Source organism: Bubalus kerabau, chromosome 1 (genome assembly GCF_029407905.1).
Source record: "Bubalus kerabau isolate K-KA32 ecotype Philippines breed swamp buffalo chromosome 1, PCC_UOA_SB_1v2, whole genome shotgun sequence".
In the NCBI taxonomy this organism is placed as follows: Eukaryota; Metazoa; Chordata; class Mammalia; order Artiodactyla; family Bovidae; genus Bubalus; species Bubalus kerabau.
Window position 1 is genome coordinate 11242228 of NC_073624.1, and position 23448 is coordinate 11265675.

Consider the following 23448-nt stretch of genomic DNA (forward strand, 5'->3'; position numbering starts at 1 on the left):
CTGAGATCTCGGGTGGGGGACCCAGAAAACTGGGCGCTGAGCTCGAGACAGCATAATGCCCCCTTGGCAGAAACAATCTAGAGTGAGCACAACACTCTCCTGCTGCCCGCCTGTTCTCATGCAGCCGGAGGGCCGGGGGGTGCCCACCAGTCGCCCCACAGCTGTAAGATGTTCCCCAGGTGGAGCAAAGGCAGGACCAAGGGGCCCTCAATAAGAGCGAGATCCTGGCCCAAGCCTGCTTCCACCAGCGCAGCTATGGGTGCTGGGCGGGCTTAACTTCCCTGAGCCTCAGTGTCCTTACCTGAGAAATGGGAGGAAGAGTGGTGACCTCAGGGATTTGGGGGTCTGGCTGACTTAAAGCCCACAAAATGCTCAGCAGCACTGGCCTGTGGCTGGTCCCTGCATTTTACTTGCTCAGTGTCCCTGCCTCCTCCTGGGGAGGCCTTAGGCTCGCAGGGCATGTACGAAGCCCGCACACCTCCAGGTGGTGCCTCAGGCCCATGGGGTGTCCGTCCACCTTCAGGCCTGCTCCTCGGCCCCCTTCTCAGCCCAGGAACTGTCAGCGGTGGGTGAGTTTGTGAGGCCTGTAGTCACCCATGGCTATGGGACTCTGGGGTACGCCCAGGCCTGATCCCCACTGAGACCACTCAGACGCCAGGAGCGGATGGCTGGGAGGGGGTGGGGAGACAGGTGCGTCCTGGTTGGTGGGGTGGAGTGCCCCGACAGCCCAGCCTCTTCCTCTGGCTGCAACTTCAGTCCTACACGTTCAGGTCAGGACCCACCCTGAGCCTGTCCCTGGGCCCCTCCATACTGGGGATCTCTGTCTCGAGAAGCCCACAGTCTGGCGTTTCAGGTACAGGGGTCCCTATGCCAGTGTCTTCAGGAAGTTCGGGGATCTAACAGCTGTGCTTCTTCCAACCTCGGACGTGTACGAGACCCGTTAGAGAGGGCAGGGCCAGGGCCAACTATCCCACTTTTAGGAGGAAGTGACTCTTGGGAGCAGAGATCAGCCCTGCAGTTGGCAGCGCTGAGCCCCCTTGGGGACACCAGGTCCTGGGGTGTCTGGCGAAGTCTATAAGCAGGTGTGAAGAGCAGACCCTGCTGGACCGCCTCTGGGAGGGGGTGACTGCCCAATGCTGATGACGCCTAAGCTGGGAGCACCGTCTGGGGGGAGCTGCAGGGGTTGGCAGGGCTGGCTACCTGGAAGGACTTGATGAAGGTCCACAGCAGTGTCCGGATGCCCTCCCCGCGGCTCAGCAGCTTGACCAGACGCATGACCCGGAAGAGGCGGAAGAAGGTGATGGAGATGCGAGAGTTCTCTTCCGCGTTCTGGGGCCGTTAACACAGCAGTTACCAGGCGGGTGGGCGGGCGAGGCTGCTCGGCACGGCCCGGGGTGGGGGTAGAGGCGAGCGGGGTGGTGGGCTGCACTAGACTCTCAGGCGCCCAGGGGTGGGCGGGCCAGCTCCTGGCCTTGGCAGCGCCCAGCAGTGCCCTGGCCCCGATCGTCTTCCCCAGCACCCCTAGTCTTCCCCACCTACTTGTGGGGGTGGGGGGAACAGGTGATTCTGTAGGAATTCCATCTGCTTTGAGATCTAGGCTGAGAACCACTCCAGGGACCCCGGCCTCCCTCCTGCCCGGCACGGCTCGGGGTCCTTCATTCCCAGTGAGACCGGCTCTCTGCCAGGTGGCACTGGGGTCCTGGTGGGCTGCCCACGGAGGGGTCTTGCTCCCTGGCTGCCCAGACTTGGCACTCTAGGTGTCATCTCTTTTCCACGGCCCCCCCGCCCAGGCTGCGGGCCAGCCTGGGGTGTTGGTGCTGGGACCAGGCCTGGCTGCCCCCCTGCTGCCCTCTACCTGCCTCGGGCCTTGGTTTCCAGGCTGCAGACCTGGAAGGGTGGGGGGCACGGGCTAGGTGGGCCAGGGCAGCAAGAGTGAGCCCTGGATGAGTCCGGCCTGGGTGTGAGAGGACCAAGGGGCCCTGCTCAGGGTGTCCTGGAGGGGGCAGGGGCCAGAGCCGGCAGGCGCCTGGCCAGGTCTAGGGACAAGACCGGCTGCCGTGTCACCGTCTGCCTCCAGACCTCAGGGCACTCAGCACAGACAGACCCCTGGCCCCCTCCTGCCCACATGGGACAGAGAGCTGGGGGTGCTGGCCCCGGGAGCTGGCCGGCTCTCCAGCACTAGTGCAGCCCCCAGCCCTTTGGCACCAGGAGAGAACGGACCTTTGGGCTTCCTGTTACTGCTCCTGCCACAGGCCTCCTGCTTGGAGGTGTCTCGGGGTTGTTGCTGGGCCCTGTGTGGCCACCGCATCTCAACTCCCAGCTCCTCTGGCTTTACTTCTAACCGTCTCCAGGTCAGATCCGGCCTGACAACACCCATGAAAATCCTAGCACAGCAGCCCTCACGTCCCCGTGTCTAATCCTGCAGCTGTTCCAGGGGCCTCTTCTCTCACCTCCAACACAACAGGACACCCCGAGGGGCAGGTTTTGCACGTACCCACACACCCTGCTCCGCCCCGGGAGAGGCTCACCGAGCCTTCTTTCTGAACCCAAGCTGCTCCCCAGGCAGGCCCAGGGCTGGGAGGGGCTGGCAGCAGGCTGCCCACCTACCGGTACGGGAAGCCACCCGCCTGTGTGGTTTGAAGTCTTTGATGCCCTTCCTCTTTGCATATTCTATCATCTGTGTGCCTACTTGAAATTCTACTTTCTCTCCTTAAAAGGAGGTTGTGTCCACCAGAGGAGGATGGAGAGGAGGCTCAGGGCTTTGTAACTCGGCCGTCAGCACCCCCCTGCCCCACCATGCTCGGGAGGAGAGGAAGAAGAAAGCGCCAGCTCACACGGAACCTCAGCTGTGTGGCGAGTTTGGGAAGTGGGTGCCACAGGGGCATCTACATCTGACTTGTTAAACAGCCAAACTCGAGCTTGCAGCCTGAGTGGTCCTGGGCGCCTGACACTGCAGGCGCCCAAAGCTCTACTGACCAGGCGAGGGGCAGGACGCCCAGGGTCAGCCCTTCCAGCCATGGGCATGGGCTTTGTCAGGGAACGCCACCCTGGGTCTTGCCTCATCTGCTCACTTCGGGGCTTGGGGAATCAACCCACACTCCAGTCCTTCTACAAACTCACACTTGTTCCACGTACGAAGTCTCACTGCAGCCTCTTGGAGACAGCTGTTCCAAGGTGATTTCAAGGTCACTCGAAGTGGCTGCTCTGTCTTTAGCCAAAGACTCCTGCAGCAGGAGTGGCCCCAACCACACGGCCTGCTGCAGGGACGCGGGCGTGTGGCCCAGTTCTAAGGCCCCTTGTAGCTAAGGATCCCACCGTAACCTCTCGCTGGGGCCTTGATCAGAGCTCCCAGGAGCTGGTGATCAGGAGGGACACACTGCCTCTCCACCTTCACTACATGACCTCTCCTTCCTCTCTCCCAGGGGCCTCGCCGTGGCGCCGGCCTATGTCCCGTGCAAACCCCACATCAGACTAAGGTTGGAGATGCCAACAAGCAGGGTCCTCAGGATGTTTAACAGGAACTGGCCCTCTGGTCTGATTCTCTCCCCGTGGCTTTTCAGATGGTCAAGGTCACAGTGAACTGCCACCCACAGGAAAGCTCACAGACGAAGCATCACACCACAGCACTGACAGCTCGCAGACCAGCAGGCAAGGCGCATGGCGGACACGGTGGGTGACATGCATGGGGGCCGGGCTCCGAGACGCCGGGGGTTGGGGGAGGCAGTGGGGACGTTAGGGGGGTCACAGAAGCTGAGAGCGTGGTCTGGAGGCTCGGTCTTACCATAAAGGGAGAGCATTGGGTATGTTCAGCTGGCTTTAAAGAAAGGCAGACAGAGATAAGCTGTAATGAGTCTCCCACGAAGAGGCCCGCATTCCAGGCCTCGGTGACACAGGAGCAACCCAGTGGCAGCAGAGGGCAGGAGGGCCAGGCGCGGGGCCCAGGTCTGGCAGGCGCGGGGCATGTCCGCCACCAGCTGCCACCCAGCCAGGCTCTTGGGTATTCTGCCCAGAACCATCTCTGGTGGCAGACTGACTAATTCACTCGTTATCACTGAGGTCTTCTGGATTTTGAAGGTGGATTTCGTGTATTTTTAATCAGCACTGTGTCCTGAGACAGCCTCCAGGGGCTGGCACTGCACACACTTACCCAGCACTGCCAGCTGAAGCTGAAAGGCCTTGCCTGTGCCCCTGGTCGCTTTTGGCCCACAGGTATTTGAGCAAAGGAGCCCGGGGTGGTGACCCTCCAGGTGCCAGGGAGGACCAAGGTTTGGGTACACCCTGTGTGGCAGGGCCAGCCTTCGAGCTGAGGTTCCTGGTCCCTGGGTGTGGACTGTGGCCACAGGCATGAGATAACGAGTGTGGACTTGGTTTTTAAATTTGAAAGCCCTGCACACAATTGAGGACATTAGTGTTAACGGCCTGGGAAGCTGTCCTCACAGGCCTGACCACGGGCACGTTAGGGGGCAGGGGACTGGCTGCAAGGGAGCATTCCCGGCAGCCCAGAGCTGCACACGGGGAGGCACCCTGCCCTTTGGCCCCTGGACGGTCCTGCCCCCAGAGCCGCCGACTCCACCTTCACTCCACCTCCACGGCCGCCCTCCACTGTCAGAGCGTTGCTCCTGTGTTTTGTTCTCAAGGTACAAACGAGGACAACGTACAGTAGGGCTTCTGAAGGACGAAACTGTGCACAACCAGACATTTGCTCGCAGGCTGAAAATTCTTCTTGGGTAATAGATTTCTCAGCAAGTTCCTTTTTTCCCAAAGCAAGTTGGGAGGTGTCCTTTTTGCGGACTGGTGGGGACCCAGGATGAGGGACGGGAGGAGGAGGGAAGAGAGAGGACGCCGCGCTGGTCACTTATGGACCACGGCTGAGAGCTGTCCCTGCTCCCCGAGGGGCCTGGCTGCCAGGCCCACCCACGTGCCTGCAGGGGGCGGGTGTCTAAGATGTGGCCAGCAGGCCGGGATGGAACACGCAGACACAGACACACATGCACACGCATGCACGCAGGAAACTTCCGCTTGGTCAGGGGCCTGTGCCCCGCATGAACACCTAGGAGCTCCGTGTTTCAGGGGTTCTGTGGGCGAGGGGCACAAGGCCTCCATACACACTTAGGGCTGGGGCTCTGGCCACTGCTTCCGTCTGGGATGCACCCTGAAAGCCACCAGAACTGCCTATACTCCTAACACCCCTGAGCAGAGGCTTGAAGTCTTCTGGTCAACCCCAGCCTGAATGGGACCAGAAGGGCAGACTCAGAGGGCCCACCTGGGTCACCTGGCCCAGCCCAATGAGCCTTGGCGACGACAGAATTAAAACTACTTATTTTACTTCTTAAACATTCGGTATTCTTCCTTTGGGATATTAGTTTTTTTAATGTTATTTTTTTAAGCATAACTTTTTTTTTTTTTTTTTTTCCTGTGCTGCCCAGAACGTGGGACCCTAGTTTCCTGGCCAGGGATCAGATCCATGTCCCCTGCAGGACTCTGGGGGCTGAACTGGGGAGCCCCGTTTGTGCTGGCAGTCATGCAGGGAGCGGCTGGAGCCTCAGGAGCCGCACTGTTGTTCATCTGCAGCCTGCCGGCCTGCCGTGTGCTGTTACCTGCAGAATTCACACTACACGGAGATCACCAGGATTGTTTTATCTTCCTTGGGAGGAACAGTCATTCAAGCAGACAACCAACAAGAGGAGCTCGAACAAAGTCAGTTCGTCAGGAGCACTCACAACAACACAAAGTCCCGTATGTGGGTGGTGTGGGGTGGGGCAGACAGACACACAGAGACAGAGACAGACAGAGATGGACACAGTGAGCCTGACGGGTGGAGAAGAAATAGACTCAAGGAAACGAATAAGCAGAAGCAGGAAGTGACATGAGAGAGTGAGTGCTCTGGGGGCGTGGTCAGTGTTTTGGGGCCAGAGATTGGCTCCCTCACTTGCTCCACGAGCTTAGGGAATAGTTGAGGTCCCTCCCCTGTGGATGGTCTCTGGCTGAGCCGGCTGCTGGGGACGGGCATCACCCGCTGACTGGAGGGCTGGCCGTGTGGCCGAACAGGGCTCTGCCCTGCCTGCTTCCTTCTGTCCAGTCCTCTGATTTAGGGCAAAGGAGAGGGGTTGAAGGGCTTCCTTGGTGGCACTAGTGATAAGGCATCCACCTGCCAATGTAGGAGATGTAAGAGATGCGGGTTTGATCTCTAGGTCGGGAAGATCCCTTGGAGGAAGAAATGGCTACCCACTCCAGTATCCCTGCCTGGAGAACCCCATGGACAGTGGAGCCTGGCAGGCTACAGTCCACGGGGTCGCAGAGTTGGACACGACTGAAGAAACAGACCACGCACGCACAGGGGGTTGTATGTGGAAAGAAAAACTAAGAATGGGGCAGGAGAGGAAAGGAAATGAGATGGGGAACACATGTACACTCATGGCTGATTGACGTCAATGTATGGCAAAAACCACTACAATGTAAAGTAGCCTCCAATTAAAATAAATTGATTAAAAAAAAAGAAAGGAAATTAGAAGATGACAGAAAGGGAAAGGGTTTTGGTCAGAAGGCTCAGAGCGAGCGGGTCCCCGTCAGGTCCTGGCTGTTGGGACGCTGGACAGCTAATATGGCCAGGCTGAGAACCCCCTCCAGGGGCCTCTTGGCTCAGGCCCGAGGGAAGGATCTTCCTCCAGGCCTTGGCTTTGGGACACTCTCTGCCCCCACCCTCGGAGAAGGCAATGGCATCCCACTCCAGTACTCTTGCCTAGAAAATCCCATGGATGGAGGAGCCTGGTAGGCTGCAGTCCATGGGGTTGCTAGAGTCGGACACGATTGAGCGACTTCACTTTCACTTTTCACTTTCATGCATTGGAGAAGGAAATGGCAACCCACTCCACCCACTCCAGTGTTCTTGCCTGGAGAATCCCAGGGATGGTGGAGCCTGGTGGGCTGCCATCTATGGGGTTGCACAGAGTCGGACACGACTGAAGTGACTTAGCAGCAGCAGCAGCTGCCCCCACCCTGGAGGCCTCATCAATTTGCTGCCCAGCACATGGACCTCATTCTGCAGGCGGAGGCTAGGCTCAGGAAGCAGCTCCCCGCGTCCAACTGGACTGCAGCTTGTCGGTGGCCCACTCACGGCTGGTGAGCAGGGCTCTGCTCAACCTCTCGGGGCCAGCTTCACTTACAAGTGGAGGAGAAAGTGCCCTTCGGGACAGGGGGAGGCCAAGGTCCACCTTCTCACTAGGGGTCGTGCTCCTGAAGGCCTTACGTCCACGCCCAAAGCGCTTCTCTAGGTCTAGCCTCACCTCCGTTCTTTTAAAGGCAGTGTTACTTCCTGGCAGGCAGCTTCCTGAGTCAATACCGCCCTCTGTGACCAGTGTTTTGGGAACAAGGCGCCTTGGTGGCTTGTTGGGGGCACTGGGTGGGGGTGGTGCTGAGGAGGGGAGGGGCTTGAAGGGGCTCCAGGAGCGGGGGTGGGGGCGGCACAGGAAGGTGGCAAGGATCATGGCTCCCCCCTCGGCTTGGCCCGAGACCACCAGTCTGATTTAATCGACCTCAGAAGCAACCCAGGCCAGGCAGACCACTGCCATCTGGACACTGACGTCTGTTCTGGCCCCTCGGCCGTGGTGGGGGCAGGGAAGCTGGGCAGGGAGCCAGGCGTGGGCTGTGGGTTGGGTGGAGGGAGGGAGGCTCTGACTCAGCCCAAGGGGGTGGGCGTGCAGTAGATGCTCTGACTCAGGACATGGCCAAAGTGGAAGCCAGTGAGGGCAGTTGTTGGAAGCCAGGCCCGTGGGTCTGTGGTTAAAAGACCACTGGTTCCAGGAGTCAGGTGGGCAGCACCCACCTGGGGCCCCAGCATGCATCCTGGAAGCTCTGAGCCGAGTCCTGTCCCTTCCATGTCCCCTCCGCCCACTTTCTCTTCCTGTCCAGCAGGCAGTGTGTGTGTGGGGCGGTGCTCCACACTTCCTGTGCCCTTTGGTCTCCAAGCCCCACTGGCCCACAGTCCCGGCATCCAAGCATCCCCACGTGAGTGTTCTGACTCCATGACCCCCGATCTCCACATGTGGACCTGCCAGGAGGTGTCCAGCCCCGAGGTGAGTTGTTGCTCTCGGTCACATGGCTTCCTTGTCCCCAACTAGGGACACCTGTGTTCCTGACGAAGGACCTGGGCCTCCCAACACTTCCTGTCAGCAGGGGAGGAAGGTTGCAGGGTGGGGGGCGGCTGGCTGAATCCCTGGAAGCTTCCACGGATTTCCTTCTGGAAAAAGAATTCCAGACTTGAGGGATAGAGGAGGAGCGGGGGCTTCCTCAGGGACACGAGGAGGAGGTGCCGTGTTGGGAGGGGCTAGGCAGCTGGGCCACAGACATGGACAGCTGGGGCCCGGGGCCTCCTCTGGTCACTTCGTGGGATCCAAGGCATCTCCCAGAGCAAGGGGGTTGTCCTGAGCCAGAGGCCTCATGTCTGGATGGCTGTGTCCCCCTTCCAAATGGTGGAGTGGCTTCATCCTTGGTTCCTGTGCACAGCAAACAGGTCCCTAGACCATGGACACCTCTTCATAAAGGTGCCAAAATCTCCCCTTCGTGCTCAGGGGAAGCCCCAAATCTGGTGCTCTCCCTGACCCCCGCCCCGCTCGTCCTGCCCAGGGACCCACAAGAGCATCGCCTCACTTCTTTCAGGTCTTTGTTGTTGTTGCTCAGTCGCTCAGTCATGTCTGACTCTTTGTGACCCCATGGACTGCAGCACGCCAGTCTTCCCTGTCCTTCACCATCTCCCAGAGCCTGCTCAAACTCATGTCCATCGAGTTGATGCCATCCAATCATCTCATCCTCTGTCGTCTCCTTTTCCTCCTGCCTTCAATCTTTCCCAGCATCAGTGTCTTTTCCAATGAGTTGGCTCTTTGCATCAGGTGGTCAAAGTATTGGAGCTTCAGCATCAGTCCTTCCAATGAATATTCAGAGTTGATTTCATTTAGGATTGACTAGTTTGATCTTGTGTCCAAGGGGCTCTCAAGAGTTTTCTCCAGCACCACAATTCGAAAGCATTAATGCTTCAGCGTTCAGTCTTCTTTAGGGTCCAACTCTCACATCCATACATCACTACTGGAAAAACCATAGCTTTGACTATATACACCTTTGTCTATAGAGTGATGTCTCTGCTTTTTAATACTCTGTCTAGGTTTGTTATAGCTTTTCATCCAAGTAGCAGTGCCTTTTCTTTCAATTTTTAGGTCTTTGCTTTGTTTAGATTCACCTCTTCACTACAGCTCATCTTCTGAGAACAGCACCTGTCTTCTCTGCTCCCCACTTTCTGATCCCCTCACTTGGTACTTCTCATCTTTTGCATACCGTCAGACTTCCTGGCTTTCTGTGCCTGATTGTCCCCTGGCCCTAGGATGCTGGCTTTTGAGGACGGGTTTCTGTTTGGTCCACAACGGATCCCAGGTGCCCGGCACACAGAAGGCAATGACGGTTCCTAGGAAGTCCACCTCCCTAGGGGGCACCAGAGCCTGCAGAGGTGGGAGGATGGAGCTGTTGAAGAGAAGGGGGTGAATCTGAACCTGGGGAGTATCTAGAGGGATGAAGACAGCATCTGGTGATTTCAGGAAAGACAGTCAAAGATGAAGAGTTACAGGTGAGGAGCCTCCAGAAATCCTAAGGCTGGAATAGGACGTTCATCCCAGAAGGGAGGTCTGGTGAAGAAAGCAGGACTAGAAAACTCAAGGTGGGGGGCGGAGCTGGAGCAGTACCCAGCAAAGTCCTGGTGCCGAGCTCTTCCCTGGCCCAGGGAGCGCCAGGCCCCAAGCTGCCTGTGGCAGGAGGCAGACCTGCAGTAGAGGGCCCTGCGTGGGGATGAAGTGCCGCTGCTCCTGTAACTGGACCCCATGATCCTGGCTGCCGTCCAGGTGCAGGGCCATGTCCCTGCTATGGGCCAGGCCTGTCTGGCTTGAGTTACAGGCAGTGGTCAGTGAGCTTGCCTTGACCCCGCCACACCCATCAACCAAGAGTCCAGTGTCTCTGGGAACAAGGGCTGTGAGTCTGTGATTGGCAGGTGTGTTGGCAGGGAGCTTGGAAAGAATGTCCTTGGCTTGGTGCCATGTTCTCTCCCCTTCAACAGTGCTCTACAGTGTATGCCAGGCTTCTACATGAATGCTCTTAGCTGAGCTTCAATACCTGGCAGTAATATCATGCTCCCCAGACCGTGGAGGAGCAGTGTTAAGACTCCAGTACTTGGTCTGACCTGCGTCCAGCCCTCTCCTCTGGCCCCTTGCCTGGGGTGACAAGGTGCATCTCCTAACTGCATGTGTGGGAGGAAAAGGAAACAGTGGGGGTTGCATGGAGGGTCTCCAGCCCCCGCTTTGCTCTCCATTACAGGCACTGTCCCCGTTCTATCTCCAGACCACCCTCCCCATGACTTCTGACAGACTCCTCCATCTATGGAGTGAGGCGCATCTCCATGTGGGTGAAGGAAGGCTGGGAGGAGCTGAGTGGCTTCCAGCCGGAAGGGACGCTGGCTGTAACTTCTTGGTTTTGAAAATAAAAAACCTCCTGTAGTTCTTTAGGATATAAACCATGGAACATATGGGCTGAGCCAATCCTGGCCAGCAGGAGGCCATGCACGAGAGGGGGATGTGGGATTCATGTGTTAACAAAGGGCACTGCGGACTGGACAGACAGCAGCGCTAGCCTCAGGTGTGGGGAGCCAGCCACCTTGGGAGGCCTGGGCTCCAGTTGAGGGGCGGGAAAGGCACTGACAGGCTGCACCTTCACCTATGCTCAATTTCACCTGTGCTCAACCTCACCTGTGCCCCAGTCTCACCTGGCACCCTCACCTGTACCCCGCCCTCACCTGTGTCACACCTTTACTTATGCCCCGCCCTCACCTATGCCATACCCTCACCTGTGCCCTGCCGTAACCTGTGCCCTGGCCAATGGGGATGATCACCCTTGACTGTTAGGCTCATGGGGGATGGACTCCAGAGCTGGAGGCCATGACGAATTGTAAATGGAAACCGTTGTACAGATGGAGGTTCTGCATGTGATGCCACTCGCCAGTCCTGGGGTCCTGCACCACCCCAACCCCAACAGCCAATTTTTGGGGTAGAAATTTTATATTCTAGAAATTTTTCCTTTGTCTTTACTTTTTGTTTAAAAACAGCAGTCAGTTCAGTCACTTAGTCATGTCTGACTCTTTGTGACCCCATGAACTGCAGCACACCAGGCTTCCCTGTCCTTCACTATTTCCCTGAGTTTCCTCAAACTCATGTCCATTGAGTCGGTGATGCCATCCAATCATCTCATCCTCTGTTGTCCCCTTTTCCTCCTGCATTCAATCTTTCCCAGCACCAGAGTCTTTTCCAATGAGTCAGTTCTTTACATTAGGTGGCCAAAGTATTGGAGCTTCAGTTTTAGCATCAGTCCTTCCAATAAATATTCAGGACTGATTTCCTTTAGGACTGACTGGTTTGATATCCTTCCTGTCCAAGGACTCTCAAGATTCTTCTTCAGCACCACAGTTCAAAAGCATCAATTCTTCCATGCTCAGCCTTCTTTATGGTCCAACTTTCACATCCATATGTGACTACCAGAAAAACCACAGCTTTGACTAGACAGATCTTTGTTGGTAAAGTAGTCTCTGCTTTTTAATATGCTGTCTAGGTTTGTCATAGCTTTTCTTCCAAGGAGCAAGCATCTTTTAATTTCATGGCTGCAGTCACCATCTGCAGTGATTTTGGAGAAAATAAAGTCTCTCACTGCTTCCATTGTTTCCCCATCTATTTGCCATGAAGTGATGGGACCAGATGCCATGATCTTAGTTTTTTGAATATTGGAATTTTAAGCCAGATTTTTCACTCTCATATTTCACTTTGATCAAGAGGCTTTTTAGTTCTTCTTTGCTTTCTGCCACAAAGGTGGTGTCATCTGCATATCTGAGGTTATTGATATTTCTCCTGGCAATCCTGATTCCAGCTTGTGCTTCATCCAGCCTGGCATTTCACCTGATGTACTCTGATATAAGTTAAATAAACAAGATAACAATATGCAGCCTTGACATACTCCTTTCCCAATTTGGAACCAGTCCATTGTTCCACGTTCAGTTCTAACTGCTGCTCTTGACCTGCATACAGATTTATCAGGAGGCAGGTAAGGTGGTCTGGTATTCCCATCTCTTTAAGAATGTTCCACAGTTTGTTGTGATCCACACAGTCAAAGGCTTTGGTGTAGTCAATGAAGCAGAAGTGGATGTTTTTCTGGAATTCTCTTGCTTTTTCTATGGTCCAACGGATGTTGGCAATTTGATCTCTGGTTCCCCTGCCTTTTCTAAATCCAGCTTGAACATTTGGAAATTCTCAGTTCATGTACTGTTGAAGCCTCACTTGGAGAATTTTGAGCATTACTTTGCTAGCGTGTGAGATGAGTGCAACTGTGTGGCAGTTTGAGCATTCTTTGGCATTGGAATGAAAACTCACCTTTTCCAGTCTTGTGGCCACTGCTGAGTTTTCCAAATTTGCTGGCATATCAAGTGCAGGACTTTAACAGCATCATCTTTTAGGAATTGAAATAGTTCAGCTGGAATTACATGACTTCCACTAGCTTTGTTTGTAGTGATGCTTCCTAAGGACCACTGACTTCGCACTCCAGGCTGCTGGCTATAGGTGAGGATCACACCATCATGGTTATCTGGGTCATGAAGATCTTTTTTGTATAGTTCTGTGTATTCTTATCACCTCTTCTTAATATCTTCCGCTTCTGTTAGGTTCATACCATTTCTGTCCTTTATTGTGCCCATCTTTGCATGAAATGCTCCCTTGGTAGCTCTAATTTTCTTGAACAGATCTCTAGTCTTTCCCATTCTATTGTTTTCCTCTAGTTCTTTGCATTGATCTCTTAGGAAGGCTTTCTTTTCTCTCCTTGCTAGTTTTTGGAATTCTGCATTCAGATGGATATATCTCTCCTTTCCTCCTTTGCCTTTCCTTTTTGTGTGTGTAAATGCATGTGCACAGAAAGAAACCAGCAGGCTGAGTGATGACATGGGCCTGGCCACCATGGCCTCCTGGCCTGACCCCAGAAGACCCTGGGACTGGGTGCGTCTTGTGCGCCAGGGGCCTTTCTGCTGTTGCCTTCCTGCCCTTGGTTCCTGCACAGACCCCCAGAAGCAGGCCCACCCTGATCTTCCCTGGTCTCCCCCAAGAGGGCCCCTTGGTCTGAGCACAGGGCCCTGGTCAGGGATATGCACGTGCAGGTATCCAAGAGCCCCTGGGGTACAACCTGGGGCCACATGGAGGTGTGGGGAGTGGTGCGAGGGAGAAGAGGCCTAGGTTGGGGGGAGCTCAGTTTTCTTGTGCTCCAATGATTTACTGGATAAGGTCAAGGAAGTGAGTGTACACGGGAGTTTACACATACACACACACACACACGCACACATCACAAGACAAAGACGACCCCAGGGGATCCCTGAGACAGAGGGGCATATCTGGGCAGTGGGTCAAGCAGGAGGGGTGCAGTTGACAGCAGGATGTAATGGCCTCCTCCCAGCATCCACCCCCGGGAAGGGGCAGACAGGTTTCTGACGGGGAATCAGGACAAGAAGTAATGTCAGTTCAATGACTGGCAGCCAGCTTTGGGGTGGAGGGGCGGGTAAGGACTGGGGTAGAGGGGCTGACGGTCATGGGGGGTTTCTGACACCTTAGATCAGAACCCTTCAGCATCTGCTCTGAGCTGTTACTCAACGGTTCAGTGCATCAACATTTGTGCAAACATTATCAAGTCTCTTAACCAATGAAAAACCATGACAAGGAACTAAACCACACATGTTAAAGACCAGCCGCAAGAGGGCTTGCCTACAGATAAGAGAGAGAAGGTTGAGCATGCCGGGGACAGACGAGCGTGTGCAGGGGTTGAAGACTGTCTAGGAGGGGCAGCTCCCAGGAGCAGGTGCAGGAGGCCCTGGAGCCAGGCTGGGGGGTGGGCCAGGGAGAGCCAGGCAGGGGCAAGGCTGGTCCTCAGGGCAGGTTCATGTGGGGCCAGGTGCTCCACAGTAAGCAGAAGGGTGAGGGGTGGGGGGGGGAGGAACCCTCTCCAGAGAAGAGGGATACAAGTGTTCTCCCAGTAAAGGGCCCTTCCAGAGTGAATACAGGGCGGGGTGCGCTGAGAGGGCTGGCCAAGTGGGAGCCTCTGCCTGCCCAGGATCCTCAGAAGAGGCTTTTCCCGGATGCTGGAGCAGGAAGGGGCTGGGTCCCTGCCCCGGCAGCTGCCCAGGGGTTGTAAACAGCCCTCCATCGCCTTACTCTGGGGTCCCGGGGCTGCGTCCTCCTAGACAGTGTGCATCATGCCAGGCTGATTGTAAAGAGGAGAGGAAAGGATGCAGGAATCAGAACTCAGAAGGAGAGGAGGGCCTAACTCGTTCCAAATGTTAAAAAAAGAGAATAAAGAAATCTCAAAATAAAGCAACAGGAAAAAAATCCTTTAAACCAATTTAAACAAACAAATGAGAATAACGGAGAGAAATGAGCTGGGAGGAGGACAGGAGGCGAAGGAGAGCGATGGGGGTGAGCGTGAGGCAGGCACGGCGTCACAGGGCGGGACGCCGGTACTTACGTTTACCTCGGTGATGGCTATATCAACAATGCTACCCACAACAATCAAGGCGTCAAATGTGTTCCATGCATCACAGAAATAGTGCTGCATGGGCAGAGGAGCCGAGGGAGGGAGGGAGAGAAAAACCAGCGACAAAGGAAACAAAACAAAAGGAAGAGGAAAATGAAAACAAAACAAAAAAAAGCATGAAAGGAAGGAGAGAAGAGAAAAAAATGAGAAAAGAAAGAGGTTATGTGGGCATACTGGACCCCTTACCACTCCACAGTTCTGGAGGTGCATACCTGCACCCGTTGCTCACGGAGCCTGACAAAAGTGGGTTAGTCGGGGGCCGGGTGGGTGTCCGGGAGGAGCGGGAGCCTTTGCCCGGCCCGGCGGAGTGGGGATAGTTGGGGGGCTCACGTCCCCCAGGACGGCGGCAGGTGCGAGAGAAAGCATGACTGGAGCGGGTAAAACAGGAAACCAAAAAATAAACTGAAGGAGGTGAAGAGAGAGGGGGGCACGGAGGCGTCCTGGGCAGAGTCATACTCACATTCGTCTCACTGAGAATGACGTCAATTACGCTGCCAATTACGATCAGGAAGTCAAAGACATTCCAGGGGTCACTAAAGTAGCCCTACACGGGGCGGCAGGACGGGAGTGAAAAGGAAGGTTAGACAGACAGGCACAGAGCCCGCGGGGCCGCCCGGCGCTGCTGGAGTCCGAGCCCAGGAGGGGCGGCCGGCCCACCCCCCCACCTGCCTTCCCGGGTGCCCCTCCTCAGACCCGGCCCCTGGCCACCCTTCCTGCGTCCCCAGCACCTTCCAGGCCTCCGACTCTTTTGTCTGAGGGCTGCTTGCTGGGATGGAGGTGACACGGGGCAGGGCCCTTGAGGCGTGATCTGGGAATCACAAGCAGCATCGGTGTGGTCCAGGTGGGTGGCCAGGCCCTTGGGCTTGGTGGTGACTCAGGTAGAGCTCGCGATGACGAGGGGACCACGTCATCAGAGCAGCATCTACAACCAGGTCACCCTCGTGCCAGCCCCAGACGGGCATTAGCCCTGGATCTGCCTCTGTCCAGAGGCTTTCTTCACTTCAAGGGGATGGAGGCTGGGTCAGGCCCAAAGCCTGGAAATGTGTGTGTGGGGGGCCTGGACTGCATCTCCGAAGCCCCGTCCCTAGCATCATCACTGTGACCAGCATCCTGCTGAGACGCCCTGAGAGAACAGGGCTCTCACAGCCTTTCCTGCAGGCAGGGTGGGGGCCTGGGACAGAGGCCTCTCGGGAGGAGCACACGGGCCGTCATGCCTGGTGCCTGGCAGGGAGCAGGGTGCTGAACCAAACCCCTTGTCCTGCACATGTGGATTTTGCCTGTTTTACACTGTATTTGGGGAAGGGAACAGATGCATGTTTTTGAAACATTTCTGGAAGCATGTGGATGACTGACTGTCTCCATTTCCATGAGGAGTCCTGGGTAGGCAGACTCTCTGCAAAGACAGGACAGGTCCTCTCAGAGTGGAGGGGTCAAGAGTGATGCTCTGGGACACGCGGATGCACACTTGCGGTTCAGGATCCCGGGAGCTGGGCAGTCGCTCTCCCGGGGGGTGGAGTGGGGAGGGTCAGCACCAGGGGAATGTGTCTACTTTAAGAGAGGACATCTGCCCCTTTGGTCCTTCCAGGGAAGCCCCCGCCTCTAAGCGTCTCCCAGGCCCCTGTCCCCAGCCCTCCTGGGGGTGGCCAACTCTCCCTTTGTGTTCCTGACTCTTAGGAGTCAGGCTCTCTGTTCGCCCATTTCTCCCGGCTCCATCCTGCTTCCTGACCCCTCACTTCCCAGCTGTGCCCCCTTTCAGCTGGATCACAAGACATGCTGTCCAGGCCATTACTCGTAGTGCGGAGGTCAGGTCACAGGGACAGGGCCTTCTCAGTTCCTAAGCATTTCTGCCCATGTAAGCAGAAATACCACCACAAAGCCTCTGGACAACCGGCAGGGAGCAGAGGTTGGCCTAGGGCATGGGGGAAGTGAGGGTCACTTGGAACCCTGGCCATCTTGTCAGCCTCCTCAAGTGTTTCTCTGAATATCACAGGGCCCCTGGGGCAGAAAGAGACTTGCTCTCCCATTTGAGCTGTGGGCAGGAAAGAACCAACCCCTCCTGGGTGCTCACATGGCATTTCAGGCACATGGGGAGTGCTGGTTTTGAGGGCACAGAGTGAGGACCCCAAACGAATGACAAATGTGCATGTGTTCAACATCACTTTTGGAAAACGCTGGGGAGCTACCTCCAGGGGGGAGAATGGTTTCAGAAGGAAGGAGTAGGGGGTTCAGGCAGAGAGAGGATGGAAGCAGGAACCAGAGAAGAGTCCAGGACGTCCCGCATCCAGCCTAGAAAACCCGGCGACAGAGCGTTATTGGGGCCAAGGGGAGGAGGAGAGAGGGTGGCGGGCGTCTCGCTCGCAGGGAAGGCTGGAGTCTCCGGTTCACCAGAGGGACCTGGAACAGACGGGTGGGTCACCTGGGTCCGCAGTGCGGCTGAGGGGAGAGACAAGGGAGGAAGGCAGGCAGAAGCGGTGGACAGGAGGTTAACAGAGGGCGAGCACGGGGCAGGAGCCAAGCCCTGGGACCCTGCAACCCGCCCCCACGACAGCATCGCCTGTCACCCCTGCTCTCTGGTCGCAAAGTGACCAGGCCGCCCCCCACTCCCGCCCTCCTTGGAGGCTCCCTCTGCTCACGCCCTGCCCTCGCCCTCTGCAGGCTGTGCTGCTGGGGCCTTCGGTTGACCTATCTGACCTGTGGGTCCAGGACCTCCACTGGCCACAGAGCCCACCAGTTCCCGCCCAGAGGAGGTTTACATACGGCCTGAGTAGGGGGGTGGCAGGGTCCCTTTAAGATGCCAGCTCCCCCCAATCCATCCACCCCCTATCAATCTTCCAAGCTGGACCATGGACACGGTTTGATTCAGCTGTCAGCCCCTCCTCCACCCCGTTCCACACCCACCCCAGAAACAGCTGACATCCTCCAGGAGGTCAGTAGTTGCCAGGACACACCTGCCAATCCCCAGGTGGATGGGACCTGTTTGCTGGAAATCTCGGGTGACACAGGTTTGTGGGGTGATGGAGGAAGCAGACTGGGAAAATACCACAGACTTTCAGGAAGTCTGGCTGACTGGAGCCAGGTCACACACCCGTTCTCTCCTTGGTGGAAGTCAGGATCAGGAAAAGGGTTGCCGGGCTCTCCCTGACCTGGTGAACCAAACCTCTCAAGGTCCAGCTCCTCAGAGCCAGGCAGGGCTGGTCATCGTGGGGATAGCGCTTTGGGCTGGAAGCCTTCTCTAAGCCTGCAGGGTGAGTGGACCCCCAGCCTTGGGAGGCCTTGGCTGTGTCCCTGGGGTTGACGGGCCAGCATCTGCTAGGAACTATCCCTTCTCCTGAGTGTGCCAACCCTCTGCTCACTGGCTTATGGACCAAACCAGCCCTGGCTTCAGCCCATTGTTTCTGGGAAGGAGAGACTGCCGCCCCAGCATCCCATGATGCACTGCACCTGCATGAGAATTCGGACTTCTCTCTCGGATCATCTGTGTCCCGATTCACTCCATGCCTGGAGCTGTTCCAAGCTGAAGGAGGCGGTGTAGTGTGTGAGCCCTGGAGGCAGGGTGTCTGGGTTCGAGTCCTCCCTCTGCCACTTCCTGGCTGGGTGACCCTGAGCAGATGACCGCACCTCTCTGCACCGAGGTCTCCGCACCTATGACGACCTTCTGGTGATAGTGGGGGTGACGTGGGACACAGGTGAGCCCTGCACCTGCAGGAAGCCCAGCGCGTCCAGTGACTGTCAGGGTTGCTGGAGTTAGTCTGCCCCTCCCAGGGAGGTCTGATGCACAGGGTCAGTTTTGGGGGTGGGGCTGGGCAGTGGGGAAGGCAGAGCCCAGGACTGTGGTAGGAGGAGAGGGAAGGTGGGCTATAGAACCCCAAGCACCTTCAGGGGATCTCATCTTGAATCCTAGTGAGGACTGAGGAGGCAGGATCTTAGCAAGGTGAAAAGACAGCCTTCAGAATGGGAGAAAATAATAGCAAATGAAGCAACTGACAAACAACTAATCTCAAAAATATACAAGCAACTCCTACAGCTCAACTCCAGAAAAATAAATGACCCAATCAAAAAATGGGCCAAAGAACTAAATATACATTTCTCCAAAGAAGACATACAGATGGCTAACAAACACATGAAAAGATGCTCAACATCACTCATTATCAGAGAAATGCAAATCAAAACCACTGTGAGGTACCATTTCACACCAGTCAGAATGGCTGCGATCCAAAAGTCCACAAGTAATAAATGCTGGAGAGGGTGTGGAGAAAAGGGAACCCTCTTACACTGTTGGTGGGAATGCAAACTAGTACAGCCACTATGGAGAACAGTGTGGAGATTCCTTAAAAAACTGGAAATAGAACTGCCTTATGATCCAGCAATCCCACTGCTGGGCATACACACTGAGGAAACCATAAGGGAAAGAGACACGTGTACCCCAACGTTCATCGCAGCACTGTTTATAATAGCCAGGACATGGAAGCAACCTAGATGTCCATCAGCAGATGAATGGATAAGAAAGCTATGGTACATATACACAATGGAGTATTACTCAGCCATTAAAAAGAATACATTTGAATCAGTTCTAATGAGGTGGATGAAACTGGAGCCTATTATACAGAGTGAAGTAAGCCAGAAAGAAAAACACCAATACAGTATACTAACGCATATATATGGAATTTAGAAAGATGGTAACAATAACCCTGTGTACAAGACAGCAAAAGAGACACTGATGTATAGAACAGTCTTATGGACTCTGTGAGAGAGGGAGAGGGTGGGAAGTTTTGGGAGAATGGCAATGAAACATGTAAAATATCATGTATGAAACGAGTTGCCAGTCCAGGTTCGATGCACGATACTGGATGCTTGGGGCTGGTGCACTGGGACGACCCAGAGGGATGGTATGGGGAGGGAGGAGGGTGGAGGGTTCAGGATGGGGAACACATGTATACCTGTGGCGGATTCATTTTGATATTTGGCAAAGCTAATACAATTATGTTAAGTTTAAAAATAAAATAAAAATAAAATGCAGGGGGAGACAGTGTGTGCTTGACCAGGGAAGGAGGTCCAGCCGAGTCAGAGCCTAGCTGGACTGAGCCTGGGAGGCGGTGCCCCTGGTCCCAGAAGTTCTGGTCTTTCCTGGGCTCCAGGTCGTGGGTCTGGGAGACGGGGGGTGGGCGCAGCCGGCAGTGGAATGTCACACTGGGAACCGCTGCCTCGCAGAGATACTGTCAACTGTACGCAACGTCACAATGTCCTCAGACATCACGGTGATCGGGGACTGCTGGAGTGGGGCGGCCTGGCTGGCACACAGCTGCTCCCCCTCCTGCCTCCCACCTCCCCGCCAGCTCTACCCTGTGACCTGCCCTTCAAGAGGCTGGCACCTCCCAGCTCAAATAGCATGAGATGGAGGTGGAGCAGCAGGAGGCAGGGGGGACCCAAGGTGGGTGGTGGTGACCCTTCAAGTTATTCCAGGAATGCACACTTTGGACATCTGCTCTGGTTTTTCTTTGGAGTTAAGCTTTTCCTCCCCAGCAAAGTTTCAAAGGCCTTCACTCACTCATCTCACCGACATGTGATGAGTGCTCTGGGCACCTGGAGGTGAGCTAGGTGTGGGCAGAGCACAAGCACCCACAGCTCCCTTGGTGGGATGGGACGGGATGGGAACCAGCTGGGTTCCTTTGGAGTCTTGGGAGAGTCTTCCCCTGCCCTGTTGGCACCTGAGTCCACAGCAGGTCTCCACTGCAGAACCACCCAGGATGAAGGTTTGAGGGGACCTGCCTGAATCTGGAGCTTTCCAGGTGGTGCTAGTGGTAAAGAATCCACCTGCCAATGCAGGAGTTGCAAGAGACTCAGGTTTGATCCCTGGACTGGGAAGACCCCTGGAGGAGAGTATGGCAACCCACTTTAGTATTCCAGCTTGGAAAATTTCAGACAGAGGAGCCTGGCGGGTTACCGTCTGTGGGGTCACAAAGACTCAGACACAACTGAAGCGACTTGGCACACACACATTCCTAGCTATTGGATATTTTTCAGTGCTTATCATCAAGAGTATCTTAAAAGTTCTTTTCTGTCTTTGCTGATAAATTTCCATTCATAAGAGGACACTCCAGCTACTCAATGAACTTCAGATCCTTCTAACCAAAGCCTTTTCATGCTGACCAGTTCAGTCCTGCACAGTCTCAAAGGGCCCAGGGACGACTGGGAATGTCCAGGGCAGTTCTCCTGCTCGAGGGAGAAATCCCCTGGCCACTAGGTGTTCAGGACACGCCTGTCACCTGTCCTACTCTTCAGACAGACAGGAAAGAGATCTACTTGAACTGACTTAATTTCTCAAAGTGGTAAGCAGAACAGATGGAAATGAAGACCAGAAACATCAGTTACCATGAGGACACAGAAAGAACAAGGCCAGACTACAAACTGATCCACTGACCAACCAACCACAGAGACCAAGCGACAGAGAAGGAAGCCCAGCAGGCCAGCCTCAGACACCCACTGTCAGGTCTGACGTCCACCCCCGCATCCCTGTTTTCTGACCGCCCCTCCTCAGCTGACGCTCACGGGTGCAGGCACGCAACACAGACACGCAGCCACGTTAGGAGCCCTGGTTGTCGGGTGGAGCCAGCTCAGTATTTCCACCAGAGCTGCAGACACTTTCTGGCTTGGTTTTCTGCCTGGAAATGTTGGCGATGCTTCTGGAATCTGTTCCTTAATGAGGGATTCTCAGGTGGGGCAGTGGTAAAGAAACTGCTTGCCAATGCAGGAGACGCAGATTCGAACCCTGGGTTAGGAAAACCCCCTGGAGAAGGAAATGGCAACCCACTCTAGTATTCCTGCCTGGGAAATCCTATGGATGGAGGAACCTGGCAGGCTACAGGCCATGGGGTTGCAAAGAGTCGGACACAACTGAGTGACTAACGCTTTGACTTTTTCCCTTTCTCTAAGCACAGACAGACCCTTCTGTGTGTGAAATGCAGATCCCCAGGGTGGTTGTCTCACTTCTTTGGAAACGTCGCTCTGATTTTACCCCATTTTCTCACGACAGAAAGCAAGACGTACAGGAGATGGGGCGCGTTATGGTTCTGAGCACCCTAACTGGCTACTTCCCAGGTAACTGGCTTGTTCCTGGGTCTGCAGGATTCAGGGACAGTGTTTTCCAGGCTTAGGCCCATGCAATGTCACTGCCACTTGCTCCTTAGGGCAGGTCTGTCTCGTGCATCCCCTGAGCTCTGCAGCCCGACTCAGGAAGACCCCACAGGGCTGTGCAGCAGCACCTGACATCGTCAGAAACACGTCTGACTCAACGCAGAGTGACTCAAGCCTTTGAACTATTTAACCCGCACATCTCATGAGACTGGAGAAAACCATGCCAGTTCCCTCCTGGAAGCTGTCATCTGAGTTGGAGGCTCAGCTCAGCGACGGCCCGGCCCACCAGCCTCCCTGGGGTGTGCTGCTGTGGACTCTGAGCCTGCCGGCCCCCTGGCCATATGGCTTGGAACAGGGCCCCACAGAAGATGGCCAGGGACATTCCGTGGTCTTCTCTGCCCCTAAATGGGACTGGGCTTGGAAGGGAAAGTGAAAAGAGCCTATTTGCTGCCCTGGAGGAGGTGGGGAAGCACCATGATTATTACCAAATGACATTTATTAGGGTTTCATTCTCTGCATTCAGCCTGGGCTCCACACTCCCAGGTCCCTCTGGTGAGGGAGGCTTGGTGCGGTGGGAACACGGGCTGTCTTGTCTTTGAAGCCCCTCAAGGGTTTCCCTCCTTCTGCAAAGTCCCCAGCAGAACACATGGCGCAGGAAGATGTTTGCTAATGGCTTGGTGTGGAGGGAATTACATCAACTACAAAGTCAGACATGCTGGATTCTATTCCCAGTCCTGCCACTTAATAATGGTGTAATTAATACAACACTTAATTGCTCTGAGTTCCACTCCCCTCTTCTCTAAGACAAGGAGCTAATACGTATCTCAGAGAGGTGTCTTGAGGATTCCATGCAATGAGGTGTGTGTAGTACCGCAGGTTACTGACAAATGTTGGTGGAACATTAATTCAGAGAAGACAAGGAGGATCCTGTCACTAAACAGGGATCCGACCTACAGCCTTGGGGCATCCCTCCTGGCCCCGCTCCTTCTGGAGCAGGTGAGCATCTGAATGGAAGTGAAATACAGGACCAAGAACGTGCAGTTTGGCCCCTCCGCGCCGCCCCCCCCCCCCAACGCCGGGGTTGACCTGTGTTGCATCTAGAAAAACCAGTAGAAGTGGGGACAAGAAGGTTCGGAAACCTGCCCTACATTACCCTCTTAGATCCCTTCTCACTGACCCCCCCAAAGTTGTGTAGCAGCTGAAAGCCCCTGAGCCCCCAGGACACCCCATCTAGGGCAGCTGTGAAGCCCAGGCAGTGGACACGGTGACGCTGAGCTGTCTATAGGGAGAGAGATGGGAGCTGCTCAAACCCAGTCACCCTCCGTCCTCGAGGCCGTGTGTGTGTGTGTTGGGGGGGCATCCGGTCAGTGACAAAGGGCACAGATGATCCAAGAGGCAGGAGCCAACCCGCCCTGTCCTGCCTCACTCAGCTCTAATCTCTCCCAATGTTTTTTTTTCTAAAAGCTGCTTATATCTAGCTACACACAGACATTTGTAGGTCTGTCCTGTGCTGGAAGGTATGGGCAGTGAGGCAGCGCTGAGGCGGGGAACCAGAGGCGCCCCCCGGATGCACTAACGCCCAGTCCTGAGCAAACCCGGCCCTGCCTGAGCCCCGGCAGCAAGGCTCTTCGTCTGTGCAGTGCCCGCGTGAGAACAGACCCTGTTTGGGTCTGG

The 23448-nt window shown here is 55.5% G+C and overlaps 1 protein-coding gene across 3 annotated transcripts in view; it reads right to left on the reverse strand.

Annotated features, from left to right (window-relative positions):
• The window catches only part of CACNA1C (calcium voltage-gated channel subunit alpha1 C), a 459271-nt gene that overhangs the window by 20339 nt on the left and 415484 nt on the right, over positions 1-23448 (reverse strand). The window contains exons 30-33 of one of the 3 annotated variants that reach the window (XM_055567708.1): positions 15104-15187; positions 14575-14658; positions 3782-3814; positions 1201-1329 (exon numbers count right to left, since the gene is read on the reverse strand). In XM_055567708.1, the coding sequence (XP_055423683.1) occupies positions 1201-1329; positions 3782-3814; positions 14575-14658; positions 15104-15187 (330 nt within the window). The remainder of the gene's footprint in view (positions 1-1200; positions 1330-3781; positions 3815-14574; positions 14659-15103; positions 15188-23448) is intronic. The other 2 variants (XM_055567698.1, XM_055567691.1) reach the window with 2 other exon arrangements.